The following is a 19559-nucleotide window of genomic DNA, read 5'->3' on the forward strand; positions in this document are numbered from 1 at the left end:
AATAACTGTCCTCCTTCTCAGGACAATTGTTTTCTGAGCAGCAATATGTAGATGAACAGCTTCTCCTGAGGTTTTATCACTATTTCTTTCGTTCTTTTAAAAAGCGTTCCCCTGATTCTTCAAAACTAGTCTGAAGAAAACCTGTAGCATCTTTTAACGATTAGTATTGTAGGAAGTAAATAACAATTCACAGCAAGTAGCTTTCAGCTCCCTTTCTGCATCTGCCATAACATAAAAATAATAAAAAGCAGACACGCGGCGCATGGCTGACAAGACAGACACGCACTCTTTGCCAGGCTCCAGGCACTGCCCAAGCACTGTCCGGCTCACAAACTCTGAGGACGCCCAACTGAGTTTGTAGCATTTGTCTTCTCAATGCAAAGGTAACACTGAAGTCCTCCTTTGTCAACACCAGTACCTCAGAAACATGATTCTGTGGAACTCCACAGAATCCTGTGGAGTATTTTCTTTCCCTCTCATTTTTGCTCTTATTAGATGTGCCTTGTCTAACCCACAGTTAAAGAGCGGCTCTTAATGCCAATAGCAAATCCTTGACCCAGAATGGGTTTGCAACACTTACATCTTTTAATGCCACTTGACCGCCATTATCATCCAAAATGACCTTCGTAATCAATGTGGAACTGAAATACATAAACGTCCCAAGACGCACTGTTTGAGCAAGGACCATCTAAAATTTCCACACTAGGTCTCTACAACATCAATGCAGAAAAAGTCCCACAAAAATAAAACACTTAGCTGTGTTCTCTGGTTCCACACCTAAACAGACATCTTTTTTTTTTTTCTGAAAGTGATTTGTCAGCCCTCTTAGTCCTTGCTTTCCAGGACACCCATATCTGGCAGATAATCTGCTCCTGGGAGCTGCTGGTCACCTCTTCCATCGATATTCCCAGCCACCCAGAGGTACTGTAGCCTGGTTTCCCAGTTTTACAAGACTTTTGGAGGTTGTTGCCTTAACAAAGCCTCTGTCATCCCTGGGTCATTTGAGAAAAATTTCTAAGAATTGCTCTAATTCCCTTGCAGAGAGCCTGCAGCTCTTGCGTGAGGTTAGTCATCTCTATACCTGGGAAAACTTCCATTACTTGTTCTCAGCTCTACACACCATTTCTGCTAAAAAGAGGAAATTACAACGAAGCAGCGTATTTATTTCAGGCATTTCTACTTGAAGCTTGGATGCAGTAGCAATTTCTTTGATCTATTCCCAAAGCTCTTTCCAGAGAGTAATCAATCAAAAAAACCTTTCTTTTGGCTTCTCTGCGAGCCACATCACCAGTGGTTTTATTGCTGTCTGTTCTTTTCTAACACTTCCACTTCTACCAAATAAAAATCAGCCTCTGGCATAGTTCTATCCACACAGCTCAGCTTCTGTTTAGCATCTCCTATGGACAGTATTCTCAAGTAACTCCATTATTTTACTTTAAAAAAGAACTGCTTTTGATATTATCTTGACTGAAAGGTACTCATAGCATCAACTCCAATAAAAACATACCTTGCCTCTATACTACTACAGCATCAGTGATCGATCAGAGACCAACAAAGCCATTTTGTGTTGATGTGTTTGTAAGTGCAGCCCAAGAACAGTAAAGGTACACTGATTTTCGCACCTTCAGTCTCAAAATGGTGGCAGCGACTCTGCTCTGCAGTGTTCTCGGTGACGAGCACAGGTGTGAACCTCAGGTTACAAGCCCCTGTGTCACTAACACAAGAGGAGCCCCAGGCTGCTCTCCCAATGCGAAGCTCAGATCAAGCAGCAGCTGACCCTTCATCTTCCGCACAAGAAAAATTAGCTCACTTCTCTACATGAAGTTCAACTAATATCAGCTAAGTTATTCAGCAGAGCAGTTAGATGTCGTCAAAACTGGTCCCACAAAAGGCCAGAGAGCACCCACCTCCAACCAGCAGCTCCTGGAACACAGCGAGTTGGACTGTTCAGTTCAGCTCCAGCACACAGTGACATTTGACTACTTGCCGTATAAATCAGTCATCATTTCTTATTTGCAGGAATGTAAAAGGTGACAATAGGAAAAGAAGCACAAAGAAGAGTTATTGTTCTCATGCAGAGATCTTTTGTATTAAGTTTTATCCTATAATGACCCTTTGCATCCAGGTTACAATAGCAATGCATACATACATTGAATCATAGACATTTACAGTGGGAAACACTAATAAAATTTTGACCCCAATTCAATGATCAGCTATGTTCTAATGCAGGATACGAACAGATTACTTGTATTACATTAAGAAACACTATGAAAATTAAAAAGTGTAATGATTATTACCTTATTAGTATAAAATTAAAGCACCCAAATGCATAATTCACTGAAAATATTAAGGGATTTATTTGTAGAGTCCAAAAAATTCCTTAAATTATGTGTCTTTTAGGCAAAATTTTCTGTTACTCCAAAGAGTTCTCTTCACTACAGGTTAATACTGTGAGGTTAGAAAACACAAACTAATATTGACCTAAAAGCCAGTGTATGAAAATAAAACAGAACAATAACCGTGAAATGCTATTAGCATATTTATATTTCAAGTTCTATTTATGTCTATAATTAAGCCTATAAGCTATCACAACTCATGCATAAAATAACATAAAATTAAGTATACATATAAAATATAAAACCAGAATAGAGTGCTGCCAGTGTTGCATGTGTTATGCACAAAGAGACAGGATGATAATGTTTAATACTACTATGAGATATATGCAAGTTGATTCCAGCAATTGCGCTATTTCATAATATAAGCAATTTTAGTCTCAAACTCTGGCAGAAATACAGTGTGAGCAACATTTCATCTTCTTATTTCAAAGGAACTATAATAGGATTATGTTTGTATTTTTCACAGATAAAGCTGAACAAATCAAGGGACACCAGGTTTTAAATCATGCACATGTAGGGTTTATTAAACTATTTTTAAACTAAACCATGTAATCAAAATATTTTTCCCCTATGAAGTTTCTTTAGGCTCATTACAGTACTTCTGCATATAATTTATACTAATCTCGGCATTTTTTGTTTGTTATTCACAAAGAAATAAGAGACAAATAGTCTTATTATAGGACAAAGAGACAGAACTACAAACCCCACAAAACTTAGCCTTATTCACAAAACAATCACATCAACTTTCAATTTTTTTTAATTGATTATGTCAAGGATTTCCATACATGAGTTCTTACAGTGTCTCATTGTCCCTGTAACAGCAAATACCAAATGGGGCGGGTGTACAAGAACTATCTTAATGAGACTGAATAATTTTAAAAAGCTGGTGAATTCCCAATACTGATGATGTCCCCTGCTAAAAGTATTTCCCTCCTGTGGAACTTTGCATTACTTGCACTAAAGCCAGGCTCATCTCCCGAATGGTAGGCTACTTCACTGGATGTGCTGCTCATAAAGGTTTATTTCCAAGAGATTATAATTAAAACCTTTAAATATAAACAGTACCTATTAATGCTACAAATAATGCCTTAAAAGATTACTACAGAAAGGGAGTTTTATTCCTGCTCCTCCCTCTGCCAAGACACAGATGGTTTTATCAACAGACCTCAGTCACAATGCCGGTGAGTAACCATTCTAAAAAACAAAACTGTAGAAAAGATTGATTTATTGCAGAATGGAGTAATTTAATGTGTTACTACTCCAGTGCCTTCATTTCTGCAGACAACACTACTCTGCTGTAGTAGTAGCATACATATGCAGCAAGACCCAATGGTATGTGTAGTAGTAAAAATTATCTGGATCTCACATTGCCCCTTTGGTTACTTCAGTTTACACTTGCCACACAAAGGGTAACGAGAGAGAAAAGCTCCTCAAGTGACCAGACCATCCTTCTCCTCATACCACAGCAAATGCAGACATACAGCACTCAGGAATCATACAAAAGGAGTGGAAAAAGTAAACATGTGCCATTTGCCAGCAAACCTGCCTGATGCAGCTGGTGCCATCTATTCCCGAGACTAGTGGATGCCCATCCACGCAACGGCAGTCCCGCACAGCCTTCCGAGGACCGAGCACGTCTCTTCTGGATTAGAATGGATGCTTTGGGTGCCATGCATTCATGCAAAAACAGCTGTGCGAATTGGGCTGACCATAGGTTTGGGGTTTTGCTCCTATTTCTATGTATCTATCTTTCGTTGTCCTAAACACCTGATTCTTCCAAGAGTCAGGCCTATTGCAACAGCTTTCATTTTAGCGTGGTTTCCAAAGGGAGCAACAGTTTTGCAGCTGTGCTGTCCGTGTGGAAGCACACATGTTTATGCTCCAAAATTCTCCTAGAACTTTTGAATTCAACTCATTTCAATTAAAATGAGAGGTTAACAGCCTGAAAGAAATCAAGTTTCTACGACTTTGATGAAAACAGGTAGGAGAGAACAAAAATCCTATTGATAATTGAATGATTTATGCAGACAGCACCATCAATATCAGGCATTGGGGGACCCACCTGGCAGAGCACCATCATAAATGTCACTTCCCAAAGAAAGGCTTCATGTGCACGTTTAGCAACAAAGAAGTCCACAGGAAATGATGCTTTACTAATCATACTGGTTTAATAACTACTTACAATATAATATCTACAAGAAAGCTAGTTTATTTGTTAAATCACTTTTTTCTTTGTGGATTTCTTTTTCCTTGCAACTGAATTGTCCAATTCTGATAGCTACATACACTTCAATAACTTTTTAGACAGTGATACACATTCTTTAACAATTCTCAGGAGTTTTGACTTAGTTTCCCTGCGTTTTGCTCTTCCGTGTCTGCTTCAGCTCCCTTGGAGAGTGGAACATGCATTTCAATGACTTTTGTGCCCCAGGGGCTCGGAGGCTTGCCCATCTCTTTTTACAGTAAATGCAAACAAACCATCAGTTAACAGACAGCTGCAACATCTTTCCAAAAGAACATCCTTTAAAAATATTGTTTACTTGTCTGAACACAAGATATCCTCCTACTCTTCAAAATAAGTGACTGATTGATGGGTAGGAAAAAGCATTTGCTTTGACAGAATCAGACTGACATCAGTTTTCATGTTCTCTGCTGTCTGAATAGTATAAGCTGATCAGATTTGTAATTCTTCCGAAGCACATCAAACCAAGCAAAAAACTGCAGTTCTTTCCTACGCTGGATTTGTTGATTTGTCCAATCTAAGTTAGTAACAACTTCAACTATAATAAAAATTCATTGTATAAACCACCTTTTACAACTCCTGAAATACAGAAATCACCAATATGCTTACCACAACTTCATTTGGCAGGAAGATGAGCACAGATCAGAAGAGAGCTGCAACTTACCCAATTGTCATTTGCTCCTTAACTTCTGTTACTTTTTTAACTGGCTATTGCAGAATGCTAGCTCTAACCAAATAATTAACCAAGAAAGCATCAGGCAATAAGATACAAGAAAATATATGAGTTTATAACCAAGTGCAACTGGCAACCACTGATCCTACAAATGGCTTTACTTATGCAGATAATTGCAGTAGGTGTCCAAGTAGGGAGGAAACGGTTGGAGGGTCTGCATCTAATCTTGCAAGAAAGATGACCACAACAACTGTATGCCTCAACTGTTTTTGTGGTCATAGGCAATTTGAGATGACATGATGAGGTACACTATTCAACCCACTTCCCAAAATCAACCAAGAGCATATACAATGGAATGATGTGCAACTTGGATAAGGCCCTGGCCAGACTTCAATGGCCAAGATTGTGATATAGGTTGTGCTGACTATTCTCCTTCCAGAAAAGTGGCACATTTTAAAGAAAAGATCTGGCTGAGGACATAAAATCCATCTGGCAAAACCTTGCAACATTTAGATGTGTAGAGATACTGATTACTTTTTCTTATGCTGCACATGCATTGCCCTTTTCTTATTTTTTGTATTTGTCCTATCTACCACGTAGTACAAGGGAAGAGCCTCTGCATCTTTTCAAGACTTTATACTCCACTAATACAGCTTTTCAGCATAGATATTTTAACAAAAATAGCTCAATTCTGAAACCTATAATTTAAAATATATGTTATTTTAATGTTTTAAAGATACTTGTTTTACTCTTCTTTATAAAAGCAAAAATTCATCTCCATGTACACTTATAATGATAGAAAATTAAACTTCCTCTCAGGAATTCACTTCAAAATAAGATAGAACAGATTTGTAAAACCTGTTTAACCCAGTCTGTTTTCAACTGTGTCTGAAGTACTACATGTGCTACACACGAAAGACTCATTAAGAAGAGCTTTTACTCCTGTCTCATTAAATAAGCCTCAGTGCATAAAATAACACGCAACATATGTATTTGAGACACTCCATATTAGGAAAACTACCAAACTCCTCAAAAATTTAAGAAACTCTCAAATAGTCTATAACCCTTTACGTATTTGATATCTCAAACAGTAAAACCTAAAAATCTGAATAGTGTGCTTTAGTTGCTTTTCCTGTATACAGATATGATCTCACGGTCTGAGTATGAAACTGGAAATCAAAATGTCTTACATAATGATTTGCCAAACTACACTATGGGAACCAACCAAATTGTACCAGTCTTCTTCCACTACAATGGAGATAAATTCCTTTGCATTGAATTGATCAAATTTATTCAGTTAACAATGAATACTTGAGACATTTGGCTTCTGGGAGTGAGTTTTAGAGAGTAGTAAAGCATATGTTTAGTTACATGCTAAAACCAATTGAAATAGCATTTCTAGTTACTGAGAAACTCATTAGTTCAAAATTTTTTACTACTGGACAATTTATCTAGTCTTGGTAAAGAATGGTATCAGGTAAATTAGAAAACAAAGGACATTAATAATTACAAGAAATAAATATCCAGTTCTCCCTAGGCAAACAGAACTTCCACAACCTAATTTGTAAAAATGATGTTTATAATTTGAAACATCATATCAAAGCAAAACACATACTAGTGATTAAATAGATAGATAGATAGATAGATATGTATATATATATATATATATAAGCTGTCCAAGACCACTGACCAATCAAAAAAAAAAAAAAAGCTAAAGATAGGAAAATTTTAATAGGGAGTTATCACTTAGCAGCTTCTAAAATGACAGAAGACTTGACAGAAGTCTTGAGAGACAGAAGCCTGAAGTCTGTATATATACTGCTCTGACAGTTTAATTGAATCAAGGTATCTAAAGATGTACAGACAGTAAAACCAGATAAAGTGCAAAAAGGAATCCGTAAACTATCAAAGACAAGATTACAATTGGCTTTACCTTAGCTTTTAATCAATTTAAATTCTCCACCTGACTGTTTTTACACATTTTAGAATGAAAACTAACATTCGAAAAGACACTTCTAATTTTTTTCAAAAATGTATCAATTCTTAACATATGAATTACCTTCTCCTTCTTGCAAAAGGATTGCTACTTCTGGCATTTTTTACAAAAAAGCTTTAATAAATGAGTCCTTTTATCTTCCATCAGCATCTGTAGTCAACTACTGCTTGGGTCAAAGAGTCCAGTGTTTGCTTTTAATATTATTTTAAGAGAGGAGGCACAAACTCAGAGAAAAGAGTAGTAAGTCCTGCAGTTTCAAATTCCTTTTGTAGTTCATCCAGTGTTGAATATTCTTTGGCTTCAAACGTCTGAAACCTACATTGTAAAAGGGAAACTCATGAATATGCCTAGATTTGTCAGAATGTAATTATCGATTCTATTACTTTTCTATCCACAACAGTACTAAATTATACCTTTTGTGCCGTGACTGTACTTGTGTCTCACACAGTACACTCATCATTTTCTCTTTGCATTTCTTTCCGCTTGAGTCCACATCCACCTTAGAAGTTTTCTGAAGAATCAAGTACTCCTAAATGACAAAAAAGAACAAGTTATTAAATGTCATCTAGTACCTTTGACGTTTAGTAAAATGCAAAAATCTACATGAAACATACAGATTTTTTCAGAATATAGCAATTAAACTTTGAAAGTGCCCATCCCAAAAAGTGCATGACTGCTTCTATTCACCAGCTTGATGCTAAGTGCAGTCTTAAGTGATCTAGAGAACATGAGTTTGAAAAGCCAAAACATTCTCCTCCAATATCACCACAAAAACCTGCCTAATGCAGTGGGAGTTCGTAAGTACAAACTAGAAGTTCAAAGCCCAAGTGTGTGCTGGGAGCACCACATGGTCTAAGTCAACCAAAGAGACAGTCAGTAACAAGCTAGAAAAATGTCTGTTATTAATTTCTCATCAGAAATTTTCTGTTTTCTGGGACACGTGGGAAATACAGGAGACTGAACCTAGGCATATTACAGTGAGGAAACACAGGGAAGACAGGAGTATAATTACAGTGGGAAGCAAAGAGATATAGGCTGCCGGTCTGCAAGTATCACTGGTTTCTTTCTCATAGAATATCTTCTTTTCCTTAAACACAGAATAAAGTTGTTGGGCCTTTCTACTCTTCTAATGATCAATCTGTTTCCAAAATTGTTCATCTTAGAAAAACACACACAAAATATTCAGACACATAGGTTTCAGTGGTAAATCGATAGAACTAGTCAACATTCATTGTTCCTGCACCTTAATGTTGCTCCTGTCACCCTGAAGAAGAATCAATATGATCTTGCCCATGAACATCAGTCTTCCAGTCAGCCTTAGATCTGAAGCCCATTTTTCCACAGTTTTGACATATTTTGCCTTTGCTCTCATGTGATCTAAATGCAAAAGGATCATCCAGATACCATCCTCTGTACTTGTTCCACTTGACAAAGTAGTTTTTTCACTGCAAACTGCTGCTGATTGCTTAATGACGTATTTAAGATGCTGCTGTATCCAAAGGATCAGATCGTGTACCATGGGGTTGGAAAGATGCTTCTTTGCTTGTTCAAGTAATTTATCTTTCACGTCCACACATTGGGCCCTTGTAAGCTGGTCTGAGTTAACAGAAATATCTGGTAGAACTGATGGATAATTGACTGGTAAATGAAATAATAGCTTTAAAAGTACATCTGTATCCAGCAGTCCTTTCACGCTGATTTGAATTCTAAATGTGATTCCATGTGTCTCTGGAAAGTATAAAAATCAAACAAACAAAAAAACATTAATAGTTTGCTTGAAGTTGAACTACATATATATTATTAAGCAATTTTCTTTAACAATTCAACTCAAATAACTGCCATTCTAAACAAAATAAGGGATGTGGCAGGGAGGGGGGGGTGCTTCAGGGGGGAACGGGTTGCAACCAATGGCTCAAGCTATTCTTGCAGGGAATCCTGAAATGAAACACTTCCATATCATACTGGAAGGAAAGTTATTAACACATTCTAAAAAGCATTCACACCTTTTGGCTCTTTCAAAGTCTAGACAAGCCAGTAATAAAGAATTGTCTCTCTTAGAAACACATAAGTCGGCTTCTACAGCTCAATAGCAGCAGCAAGGACAACTGAAAATGGACACTTTTCTGGATGGACTCAGCACTGCCCTGACTTTGCTCCTAGAGAAATCCCTAAGACTTTAACATCAATACCAGTGCAAGGCAAACAGAGTAGTACTGAGTATTTTTTAGGACAACCATTCAAAAGCAGTTCCACAGTAAAGAGAGACTTGGAAATAAAAAAAGTCAGATTTGTTGTCCCCTACAACTTTCAGAGAAATATGCTTAATTCTTTTCTGCCAACTTCTCTACATTTACAACATTTGGGTTGACATAATGAAAACATCTCTGCTGTACATCTCTCCCTAGATATTACATATATATATATATATGTATGCGTATACTTATAAAAATGTATGTGTATATATATCTGCATATCAACTCAAAATATTTCGTTGGTCTATTTCAGAATAGAATTATTTTCAGAGTGAAAACAATATATACAGTATGAACCAGGAAGGGCAAAAGACCACATCCTCCTGATAAATCACACAATCAAAGATGCTGAGTATGAAACTTATGTACGGTAGTTTCTGCAATAAAACCTTCTTGACTAAAACGTTTCACAGAAAAACAATACAAAACTTCATGAAGTGAAAAGCGGGGACAAAGACCTAACCTACTTTTGCTCCTCTGCCATGAAGAAAGAGGGTATCAGATAAAGATGATCTTCTTCAGATGTTCTCTGTTTCACCCCTTTGATGCATTCTAAACACTTCACCCCTTTTTCTTTAAAAAAAATGCTAAAATGTCAGGTTGATTCATTCTATGAGGGCAGGAGAAGCCAGATTTGAAAGGCAGATTTGAGGAGAACTGGATTTCAGAGGCACTCTTTTGAAGTGACTTGCCTTCTTCTCCCCCTACCTTATCTTACTTTCATTTAAATGACAGTCCGTTGAATTATGTTTGATTAGTACTGCTGATGCCGCTAACCAGTCTCAGTGCTCTCTGTGATTTTATATTTGAACCCTACTAAATAAGTGAAAGAACCTGAAAGTGACTTGGACAGACAGAAGCACTTCAGAGAGCTTAGCCAAGGGCTTGTTTCCAAACCTGCCTCCTGGGTCATACAAAGAACTCGAGGTTAGGGTAGTAGCAAAATAATATAAGCAAACCCTCCAGACCCAATAATCAAACACGAGCATTATTATAAAGAAGACTCCAAACACCTACAACCTATTGCTACCTAAAAAGAATCAAATCCAGTGCTGAAAGTAGTGGATGCAAATCCAGCTAATTAAATGAACTTACACCAAATCATGCCCATATCTACAGGCACTACATGGCAAAGCCTCATTCCTTGCCAACAGGAGTTGGTCTCCAGTCTTCTAAGACCCTATGAAAGGTTCCAGGCTATTTTTAAGGCAAGTTTATCCCATCTGGCAGCACGTGGCTCTCATTCATGGGCAGCAGCTATGCAGGAGGACCTGAAGCCTTCCTGTTCCAACCTCTGTCTTCTTCTGCCCTGACAAACGTTTCTTACTGGGCACCAACTCCTCTGCCACTACACCAGGCTCAGTACACATAACCACAAGCAAGAAGAAAAGCCTGCAGTGCACCTCGTGGGGCCCCCAGAACCTCCTGGCCACGATGAGGGTCCCCACACACGCACACAGCAGCCCTTGCCCACCCGGCCCCTTCCAGCTGCCCCTCGCCAGGTACATGCCAGCTGAAAGCGACCTGCACGGGGCAAAACGGGACCCGCGTTATTGTATTCCTGCCCATGAATCACTTTATTTTCAGCTGTGTTGCCAAGAAATTTTAAAATGCACAGCCTATAAACGAGTTGAATACTACTCTATTGCCAGCCTAATTACAGTGACAGAGAAACATGTTACCTTTCTGATAATCCTCCTAGGATTTTTTCACTAGCTTGTCACAACAGATCTCACCAACTCAGAACTAACTAAGGGATAAACAGACCAGCCAACCTGGCCCTTTCGGCAAGGGCCTCCTGGTGCAGCCATCAGACTCTTAAGCCTGCGACAATCTCACACCTTTCGCTGTGATGATGAACTAATCCTAAGGCAGCGCACCCCAAGTTGCATCACCCTGAGCCAGCGCGAAAAGACCAGCCGTGCTCATTTACATCTGTCCCAGACCTACTTTTAAAAAGGAGATCCAGTTCAAAATGTTTGTGGGGCTACGGCATCTAAAGTTTATTTAAACACTCCAGCGTCCATTCTCTGCACCAGCACTGCAGCCGCTGGCAGAACAAAGAGCAAAGCACCATCGCTCGGCGTGACGGGGCTCTACAGAAATATTTCCTTTGTTTGCACATACTACAAGGGCTGAGTTGTCTCCACAGCAAAATGATTATGTCTGAAATAAAAAGTTGGGTATGACCGTTCTGTTCGCATTTAATGTGCAAATAAGACTAAACTCAATACATTTTAACTCATTTTCCCCCATAGCTGCATACTTATCAGCATAGTTAGCTCTAGCGTACTTCAGATTTTTCTTATGTTCCATGTCAACCAGACAGATAACTCCCTCCCCCCTGCCCAAAGGCATTTTATGCAACACATGCAGTCTATTTTTAAATTCAGAAAATGGCATCTACTAACTTACAAGCTTAGAATATATAAATACATTTTTATAGCAAGCTTGGCGTGCAAACCAGAGCAGAACAGATTAACAAGTAAATTATGGATTTCTATCTGCAACACTAATCTTTGTAAATAGGTATGTAAGGTAAAAAATATATGCTGTAATTATTTAAATTCATCAACACATTGGTTTTGATAAATTGTTAAATTCTTGAAAGCCAAAGTTTTCAGCATACCAAGAGATCTGCAAAAAGCATTTTCTTATGTTTCTCAAAACCATAAATCCACAATGGCCTCCTTTTTGATGCTGTGGATCTACACGCAAATTAAAGTATTAGAGACAGCCTAACATAACAGTCTTACTGAAAGTTACTTCTGTGCACTGTCAATGACAATTTATATGCTTTGAAGAAATAAAGCCAACATAAACTAATGAAGGTAACTGTATACAAAATTAAGGATTCTGCAGCTCCAAAATAAAAGACATAGATTCCCAAAGTAAGAAAACTACCAGCAAACGTTGTTGTAAATAATCTGTTCAATTCCAGCAGAAAGCAATGGAAATCAACCAGTTACGTACAATCCTAACATTTCATGAACTCAGCCTGGCTAAAGGCCCTGCAAGGTCACATAACATCAATATAATAGCCTGTTGCTGCTGTGCACTCATGGCACCTCACTTTACATTCCAGGAAGGTTTCTAAGCCCTTTACATCCTGATAACTTATAAACACTACATCATTTTTCTGTATACGAAGCACAGGTAAGTATATGTGTATATTTCTCTAACAGGTTTGGAGGAATAGAACCTGTATATGCAATGTTCAGATACGTTCACATTTTTTAAAAATAACTATCTGCTAAGCCTGGAAACTGTATTTGCAAACTATGCCTGAAATAACATTGCTGAACTTTTTGACTTTAAGAAAATAAAACTCAGCCAAAACATTTTATCCATCATATTTTTAAAATACACCTCTAAATACCAATCCAAAAAATGAAATGGCAGAACCACCTGCCTACACTGGAGCAAGAGGTGTGTCACACAGATCTAGACACAAAACTCTGCTTTTAGATCACCGCAGTTACTTGTGCTCCACGCAGACGCTATTGTCTTCATCTCTCTGAGGTTGTCTATACACAAAGTCCTCTTTTCACATAACCACTTGCTGTTCTGCACAAATCTATTTCAACAAGTATTTTCAAATAAAAGTTTGAGGTTTATTCAATTAATTTCTTAGTAACTTTTTAGTTAAAGCAAGTCACTGAAGAGCAGCCACATGTAAGTTCATACCAAAGCAGCGAAAACTTATTTTCACAGGATGGCTGAGGTTGGCAGGGACCTCTGGAGGTCCTGTTCAACTCCCTGCTCAAACAGGACCACCTACAGCAGGCTGCCTGCAGCTTTTCAGTATCTCCCGGGATGGAGACTCCAAAACCTCTCTGGGCAACCTGTTCCAGTGCTCTGTCACCCTCACAGTAAAAAAGTGTTTCCTTATCAATCCCAGTTCTTTCAGTCTGAATACACGCACAGACCAAGCCTGATGGCAGGCCACCAATCCATTTTTAACAGTGTTCTCCAGGATTCTCCCGCAGTCCACCCAGCGGAAAGCTGCATGCTGGAATTGCTAGGAGCTGGGCAGCACACTGCAACAGCTCCCGGACACCAGGAATGGCCAGTGATACAGGATATATGCATATTCTCTGTGTGTATGTACGTATGTATGTATCTCCAACAAATGTACAGGAGAGTTGTCACACCTGCACTAGGCGCTAAGCAAAATGTCCTTATGCTCTGGATCTGAACAGACATGGACCCCACCTGAGGCTTTCTTTAAGCCTGACAGTGACTGCTGCTGTACACTGGAAGTACCGAGATTCATTCTCCCTTGCTGAAGGGGCATCTTCGCAGCACTGCGACAGCACAGACTGATAAAAGTAATCTCTCGTGTTCTGACCAGTGTGGCCACCACGGGTGATGCAGAAAACACAGAGTAAAGGTGTCCACAGACACTGCGCTCCCATGAGCAAGTACCGCACATCATCTCACCTTCCTACCTACAGCAAACACAGAAGATGAGCCTTAGTACCCTGTAACACGTACAGCCACATGCATATTGCTGAAGACAGAGAACATTCAGCATGTCATAAGGCCCAGGTTATTGCCTTATCCCCAGAGATGACGCCAGACTTCTTATGCACAGCCACAGCTGCACTCCTCTTAAACATTACAGGACAAGTACCTGATCTTGTTACACGTGTGAGCTGCAACTGCTAATTCACCAGAACAGCAGCCAGCCCGTTCCCAGTGCTGCTCATCACCCACTGTTAATTACCCACGCGTCGCAATCTGCCGGAATTAAGGCGATCGCTAGGAACGAGTGGAACCCGCTGGCACCTGTCCCTGCAGAGGCCGGCAGCACACACGCAGCAGGGCGCGCAGGCAGCACCCATCTGCGGCGCGGCCGCTAACAGCCAGCGATTACCGCGGCACTGCCGCCGGGCAGAGCCCCCGCAGCAGCCCCGGAGCGCCGGGCCGCCCGGGCGGGGCAGCGGGACGAGCTCCGGCCGAGCTGGGTCCCGCGAGGGCAGCGCGGCGAGACCCGGCCGAGCGGAGCGACCCGCGGCTCTGGGCACAGCAGCGCGGCCGCCTCCTTCACCTGAGACCGCCAGCACCTCGCAGGCGTCCGGCTCGCAGTAGATGGCGGCCAGAGCCGACAGCTCCTCCAGCGCCAGCTCCGACATGGCCGCGGCGCAGTGCGCGGGCCCGGATGGCGACGGCGCCCCCTGCCGGCGGCGCGGGATCTCGCTGCCACCGCGGCCGGTGCCGCTCCCGCCCCGCGGGGGCTCGCCCGGCGCTGCCGCTCGGCTCGGGCAGGCGGGCTGACGAGCAGCCCGGCAGGCTCCGAAGCAGGAAGCGGTAACCGGCAACACCAGAGGCGGTGGCGAGAGCCTCGCTGCCTCGGCGCCGAACAAAATGTCCGCCCGGTGCCGGCGCGGCGGTGTCTCGGGTGTCCGGCGGGCGCGGCCCTACCGGACCCACGGAAATACCGTCTGGTCGTCCGCAGGGGGAGACAATCTGCTGGAGCGCCGCCGCACACACTCGTAGGGGGAAGTTTTAGTAGAATATAAATCTACATTGCTTGTGTGTAACTACCGAGGGCTCATAATCCCGTGAACGGCATCCCACTGAGGTCTCCTGCAGCCGACGGTGGCACTGACTCCCAGCTAGCATCACTCAAAAGAAACAGTCAATATCTTCCATTATTACAAAATCACTTTTAACAGAAAGGGTTGGGTGGTTTACTTCTTCAGAAAAGTACATCATGCAATTTTCAGTTCCCTAAATCCTGCCGAACTGAGAAGGAACAGAAGGATCCGAGGAGCGGGGCGGCAGACGGAGCTGCCGGCGGCACTGGGGGGAGCGGCCGCGGCTGCCAGGGGCTGCGCTGGGAACTGGCCTTGGAAGGGCCTCCTTCTATTGTTAAGAACTTTCTTGCCCCTGGTCTTTCCCCCCTTCTCCTCATCCACTTTGCATATTCCATTTTACATGTTTAAATAAAAAACTCGATGTAAATGTCTTTTAAATTGACACTATCACAAGACAGTGAGGTCCCTGTGAATAAGTTACTGCACTCTGACATTTGGAAGTCATCAAATGAGACAGTATAATGTCAGCTTGATATTTTTCACACTATGAAAATATCAGCTTCACGTCAAAAGATCTAAATTCCATCTTAATGTAATAAATTTTCTTGTATTCACAGACTAGTGAAAATGCTAAATATTTAAATTTGAAATGAACTTCTACAGTTACAATCTGGCCTTCATATTCCATTATTATTAAATTGGAAGTCAAGATCTTATTTTCATTCCTTTTTTTAATGATTTCTTCAAACATTGCAGTGTTTGATAGAATGACATTAGCCATGTTCATTTCTCTAAATGGATGCTTTCCCATCAACATGTGGCAAATGAACTTCGAAAAAAATCTTGCTTTTTAGAGTCAGCCTATATTAAACCAGCCTCAGCATCGTGTCATAAATCGATATGCCACTGACAATACCAGCATTTTCCACTTTGCCTGACAAGGCAAACAGAATGCAACCTTTCATACCTAGGTAAGATTAATCTTCCCAGTGTTATTTGAAAAAGTAGCATCCTTTGCTTTCCGCTGACTGTAATTATGGCCCAAATCAATTAGGTGTTGCGTCGAAAACCACTAGTGATTATATATAAAACTATACATTTAAACCTGTTTTCCTCTGACCTGAGAGGCGAATGAGAGAGGAGGAGTAGACAGACATTTGGAAAACAAGTGACGATTTGGAAAATCCATCTACCTCTTCCACAGCAGCTGCCGACCCAGCTACCGCAACTGTGAGCGGTCCTAAAAGCACATGCTCGAGAAGGCACTGAAGGACCAGTCCAAACAGTCCAAAAACCACTACGGCTGCCCATTTTGGGGTCACAAGACAAACACTAACAAGGAACCCATAACCTCTGCTGCAGCCAGAACGGGATTCCTACCAGCCACAACGCTTCTTAACTGAGTTAAATAGCACTGATTTTTCAGACACCTTAGAAAGAAGACATCATTTCTATTACTAACAACTGCATCATCTCAATGGTAGTTTTCCCAAAAGTGGCTTGTACAACAATGGTCAAGAGAAAGCAACAAGAAAACCTGTAAAAATCACTCCAACTAAGCTGAAAGGCAGAAGCTTAAAGAAAATAGAAGGAGTAGCAACCCCTGTAATTGTGAAAAATTGTGATAAAACATGATGTTTTGCTCAGTATTCTCAAGTACAGGTAGTAGAAAAGTTATCTTTTTTTTTCCCCCAAGCACATGTTTTTTAAAGTTGGAATAAATTCATTTAACAAAAAAACCCAAACAAACAAACAGAAAACAAACAAAAAGACCCACACACACCCCAAAAAAAAACCAAACCACCAAACATGCTGCAAATTAAAGTTGCCAAAATTTGCGTGGTTTGCTCTATTCAAGATTTTAATGAAGTTTTAATGAAGTTTTGCTCTTTGGCTTTTGAAAATGTATGAATAAATTCTCATTTTTATATACATATATATATATATAAGCCTTCTCTAATTTGAGAAAAAAAAAAAAGGGGAAAAATCTTTTCTGTTAGTTTTCATTTTAAGTATTTTATGAGCAAGTTTTTTGAGGATTTGTGGTGTAGCATTGCTTTTTAAAGGCACTTGCATTTATCCTCCATGCATCATACTGCTCTAAGTCAATTCCCTAAGACACTTAATCTTTTGGCAGATGGAAACTCATTTTGAAAGTCTCCTAATGATCAATTAAAGCATTAGTTATCTCTACAGACAGGAGGTTTATGGGGTCACAGCCTTCAGAAGCTGGAGGCAAGAGCAGCAGCATGTTAAAAAAATAGCTAAAACTTTCTCTAGTTACCAGAAAATTGGCACTGGAGAACAAAAATCATTACTTAGTTTCTTTTGTGGATGTTCAGTTTGGACCATGGCCTCTCTCATAAAACAGTAACCATCACATTTATCTTCAACATATTATGGCAAAAATACCCCGTTAAAGACTATCTATTCTTTTATATATATACATATATATTATTTTTTTTTTAATGGGGCCTAGTAACAATCCAAATATTTCCAATAAATTTACATTACCTTTTGAAAACTGGATTAATTCAGGCTCCAAAGATATGTACCCATGCTGCAAATATGCAGAACTATCTTGTGAGAAGCCGCCATTGGAATCAGTGGGACTGTTTCCACTGATTCCAGTGGCAAATAAAGCATCATTTCACACATGCTCAAGGCGACACATTTAGGTTTCAAGACCAGACTAGTACCACAAGTTCTTATACAATTTGATGTAAAAGTAGTAAGGCCAAATAGACACAACTGTCACATTCATAAAAGAATTTAACATCCTTTCTCTAGAAGTTTGGTAAGCCATTTTTCCTTGAAGTAGCTGCACATAGGAGTGAGGATCTACTAAAACTAAAAAGGATGCTTTCCACAAAATTACATATCCAGTATGACCCTAGATTCCTACTATTACTAACATTGCCAAGAGAATCAATGCTTACTTGATTCACTGCTTATAGATCTTTGCCTGCAATTTACCTTGCACAAAGTAAGACAGCATAATACATAGAACACATTTTCTTCCAGTAAGAGTAAAAATGCATGAAGTTGCCTACCAAAAAAATGTTGAAAACTAGCAACTCCGTTTATTTTCAAAAAAGCAGATATGTAAAGATGTATGTGTGATTCCAAAGACATAAGCACAGCAAGCATTATGAGTAGCATATTCTATCCTCCCAGTAAGTTCATCTTCCATATCAAGTACCTCTGTGGAACCTTACTACATGGATTTTCCTCCAGGTGTAAGCAAAGGAAGACAAAGGATTAAGGTGTAATTTGATTTAGTAAGTGTTGGGGACAGATCTCTTTAATAAGTAAAGGAGTTGCATTTTTTTAAATGGGCATTTCTACTTTCTATTAAAAAAAAATACAGCATTAAGAGTCCAAAAATTAGGTTGTGCTCCTTAGTTTAGCAGTTCCCTTCATTTTTAACTGCTGAGCTACAGCAACTTTAGTATCTGTGCCTTCATCCTGTGAACTTTGGCACATTTGCTTTTATTCTCCCACACTTTGACACAAGAGTTGAACAAACAAAATGGGAGTGTGTAAGATGACACGCTATTTATGATAGTTTTCTGAGCACTAAGAGATCCTTTGCCACTCTCAAGCCTTTTGGAGGAAGAACAATATTTATAATCATATTTTAGATTTCACATAATTATTTACAGAACACATGGAAGTCCTGATAGTAAATATTTTATGTAAATGTTAGCACTGTTGCCCCATTTAACACTAAACTAGCATACCTCTTTCACATCATAGTTAAAAAATGGTAATACAGAACTCCATGTTTTGGCAGTAAAAAATAGCAATAATCAAGGGACACAAATACCTTCTTACCAGCAATACAATCTCGGTCTTCTATGACAAAGTAATAACAGAAATTCTAGGGCTTAGCTGAAAAATTCTTAAAGAGATTGGAGACAGAACCACTGGCCTACTATTGAAAGGATGGAGCAAAGTTGTTTCTAGGGGAGAAGGAAAAAAAAGGGAAATTAAAAAAAAATATGTATTTATAAAAAAGGTGACAGAAGAGCTATAGCCCCAACTTTCCAAAGTGTGTGCTACCAAAGGCAAAACATCACCGGATGACTCAGCCCAGGTGGGAACTCCCAGCATCCCAAACCTGTAGATTACAGAACACCCGTGTTGGGCAGACAGCGGCAGGACATCCTGTGGGAGAGCAGAGCCGAGCCAATGCCACTCAGCACAGAGGATGTTGTGGGCACAGCATCCCCGTGTTCGGCACCCCAGCTGCAGGCTGGTCACTGGCTGCCCGAAGTGATGCCATAGCAAGAGGCCAAAACCAGGTATTTGAGTGCAGAATGGTCTCCTGCTCCAGGCAGTGCAGATCAGTACTGCTCTGGACTACATACATAGGGCCTGAGACCTGATTGCAGTCGGACCGTAATGCCAGAGTCCTTTTCCATCAATCAGTCACAGATTGCAGTTTCTGAGCA

At 40.1% G+C, this 19559-nt stretch overlaps 1 protein-coding gene across 1 annotated transcript; it reads right to left on the bottom strand.

Annotated features, from left to right (window-relative positions):
* Window positions 1-7125: 7125 nt before the first annotated feature.
* On the bottom strand, window positions 7126-14935 carry RWDD3 (RWD domain containing 3). Its single transcript, XM_065071114.1, has 4 exons — window positions 14613-14935; window positions 8551-9035; window positions 7721-7836; window positions 7126-7622 (listed from the first exon to the last, which is right to left on the bottom strand). The coding sequence occupies exons 1-4, from the start codon at window positions 14695-14697 to the stop codon at window positions 7508-7510; spliced, it is 801 nt and encodes a 266-aa protein (XP_064927186.1). The 5' UTR covers window positions 14698-14935; the 3' UTR covers window positions 7126-7507.
* Between the last annotated feature and the right edge of the window lie 4624 nt (window positions 14936-19559).

This window comes from Columba livia, chromosome 8 (genome assembly GCF_036013475.1).
Source record: "Columba livia isolate bColLiv1 breed racing homer chromosome 8, bColLiv1.pat.W.v2, whole genome shotgun sequence".
NCBI lineage: Eukaryota > Metazoa > Chordata > Aves > Columbiformes > Columbidae > Columba > Columba livia.

What these genes read in the sequence shown, in the direction of transcription:
- RWDD3 (XM_065071114.1), bottom strand. Translation starts at nt 14,697, where the DNA reads ATGTCGGAGCTGGCGCTGGAGGAGCTGTCGGCTCTGGCCGCCATCTAC. An exon ending in GTGACAGGAGCAACATTAAG is followed by an intron (nt 7,837 to 8,550) that starts GTGCAGGAACAA and finishes TTTGTCATTTAG; the next exon opens with GAGTACTTGATTCTTCAGAA. An exon ending in GTACAGTCACGGCACAAAAG is followed by an intron (nt 7,623 to 7,720) that starts GTATAATTTAGT and finishes TTTACAATGTAG; the next exon opens with GTTTCAGACGTTTGAAGCCA.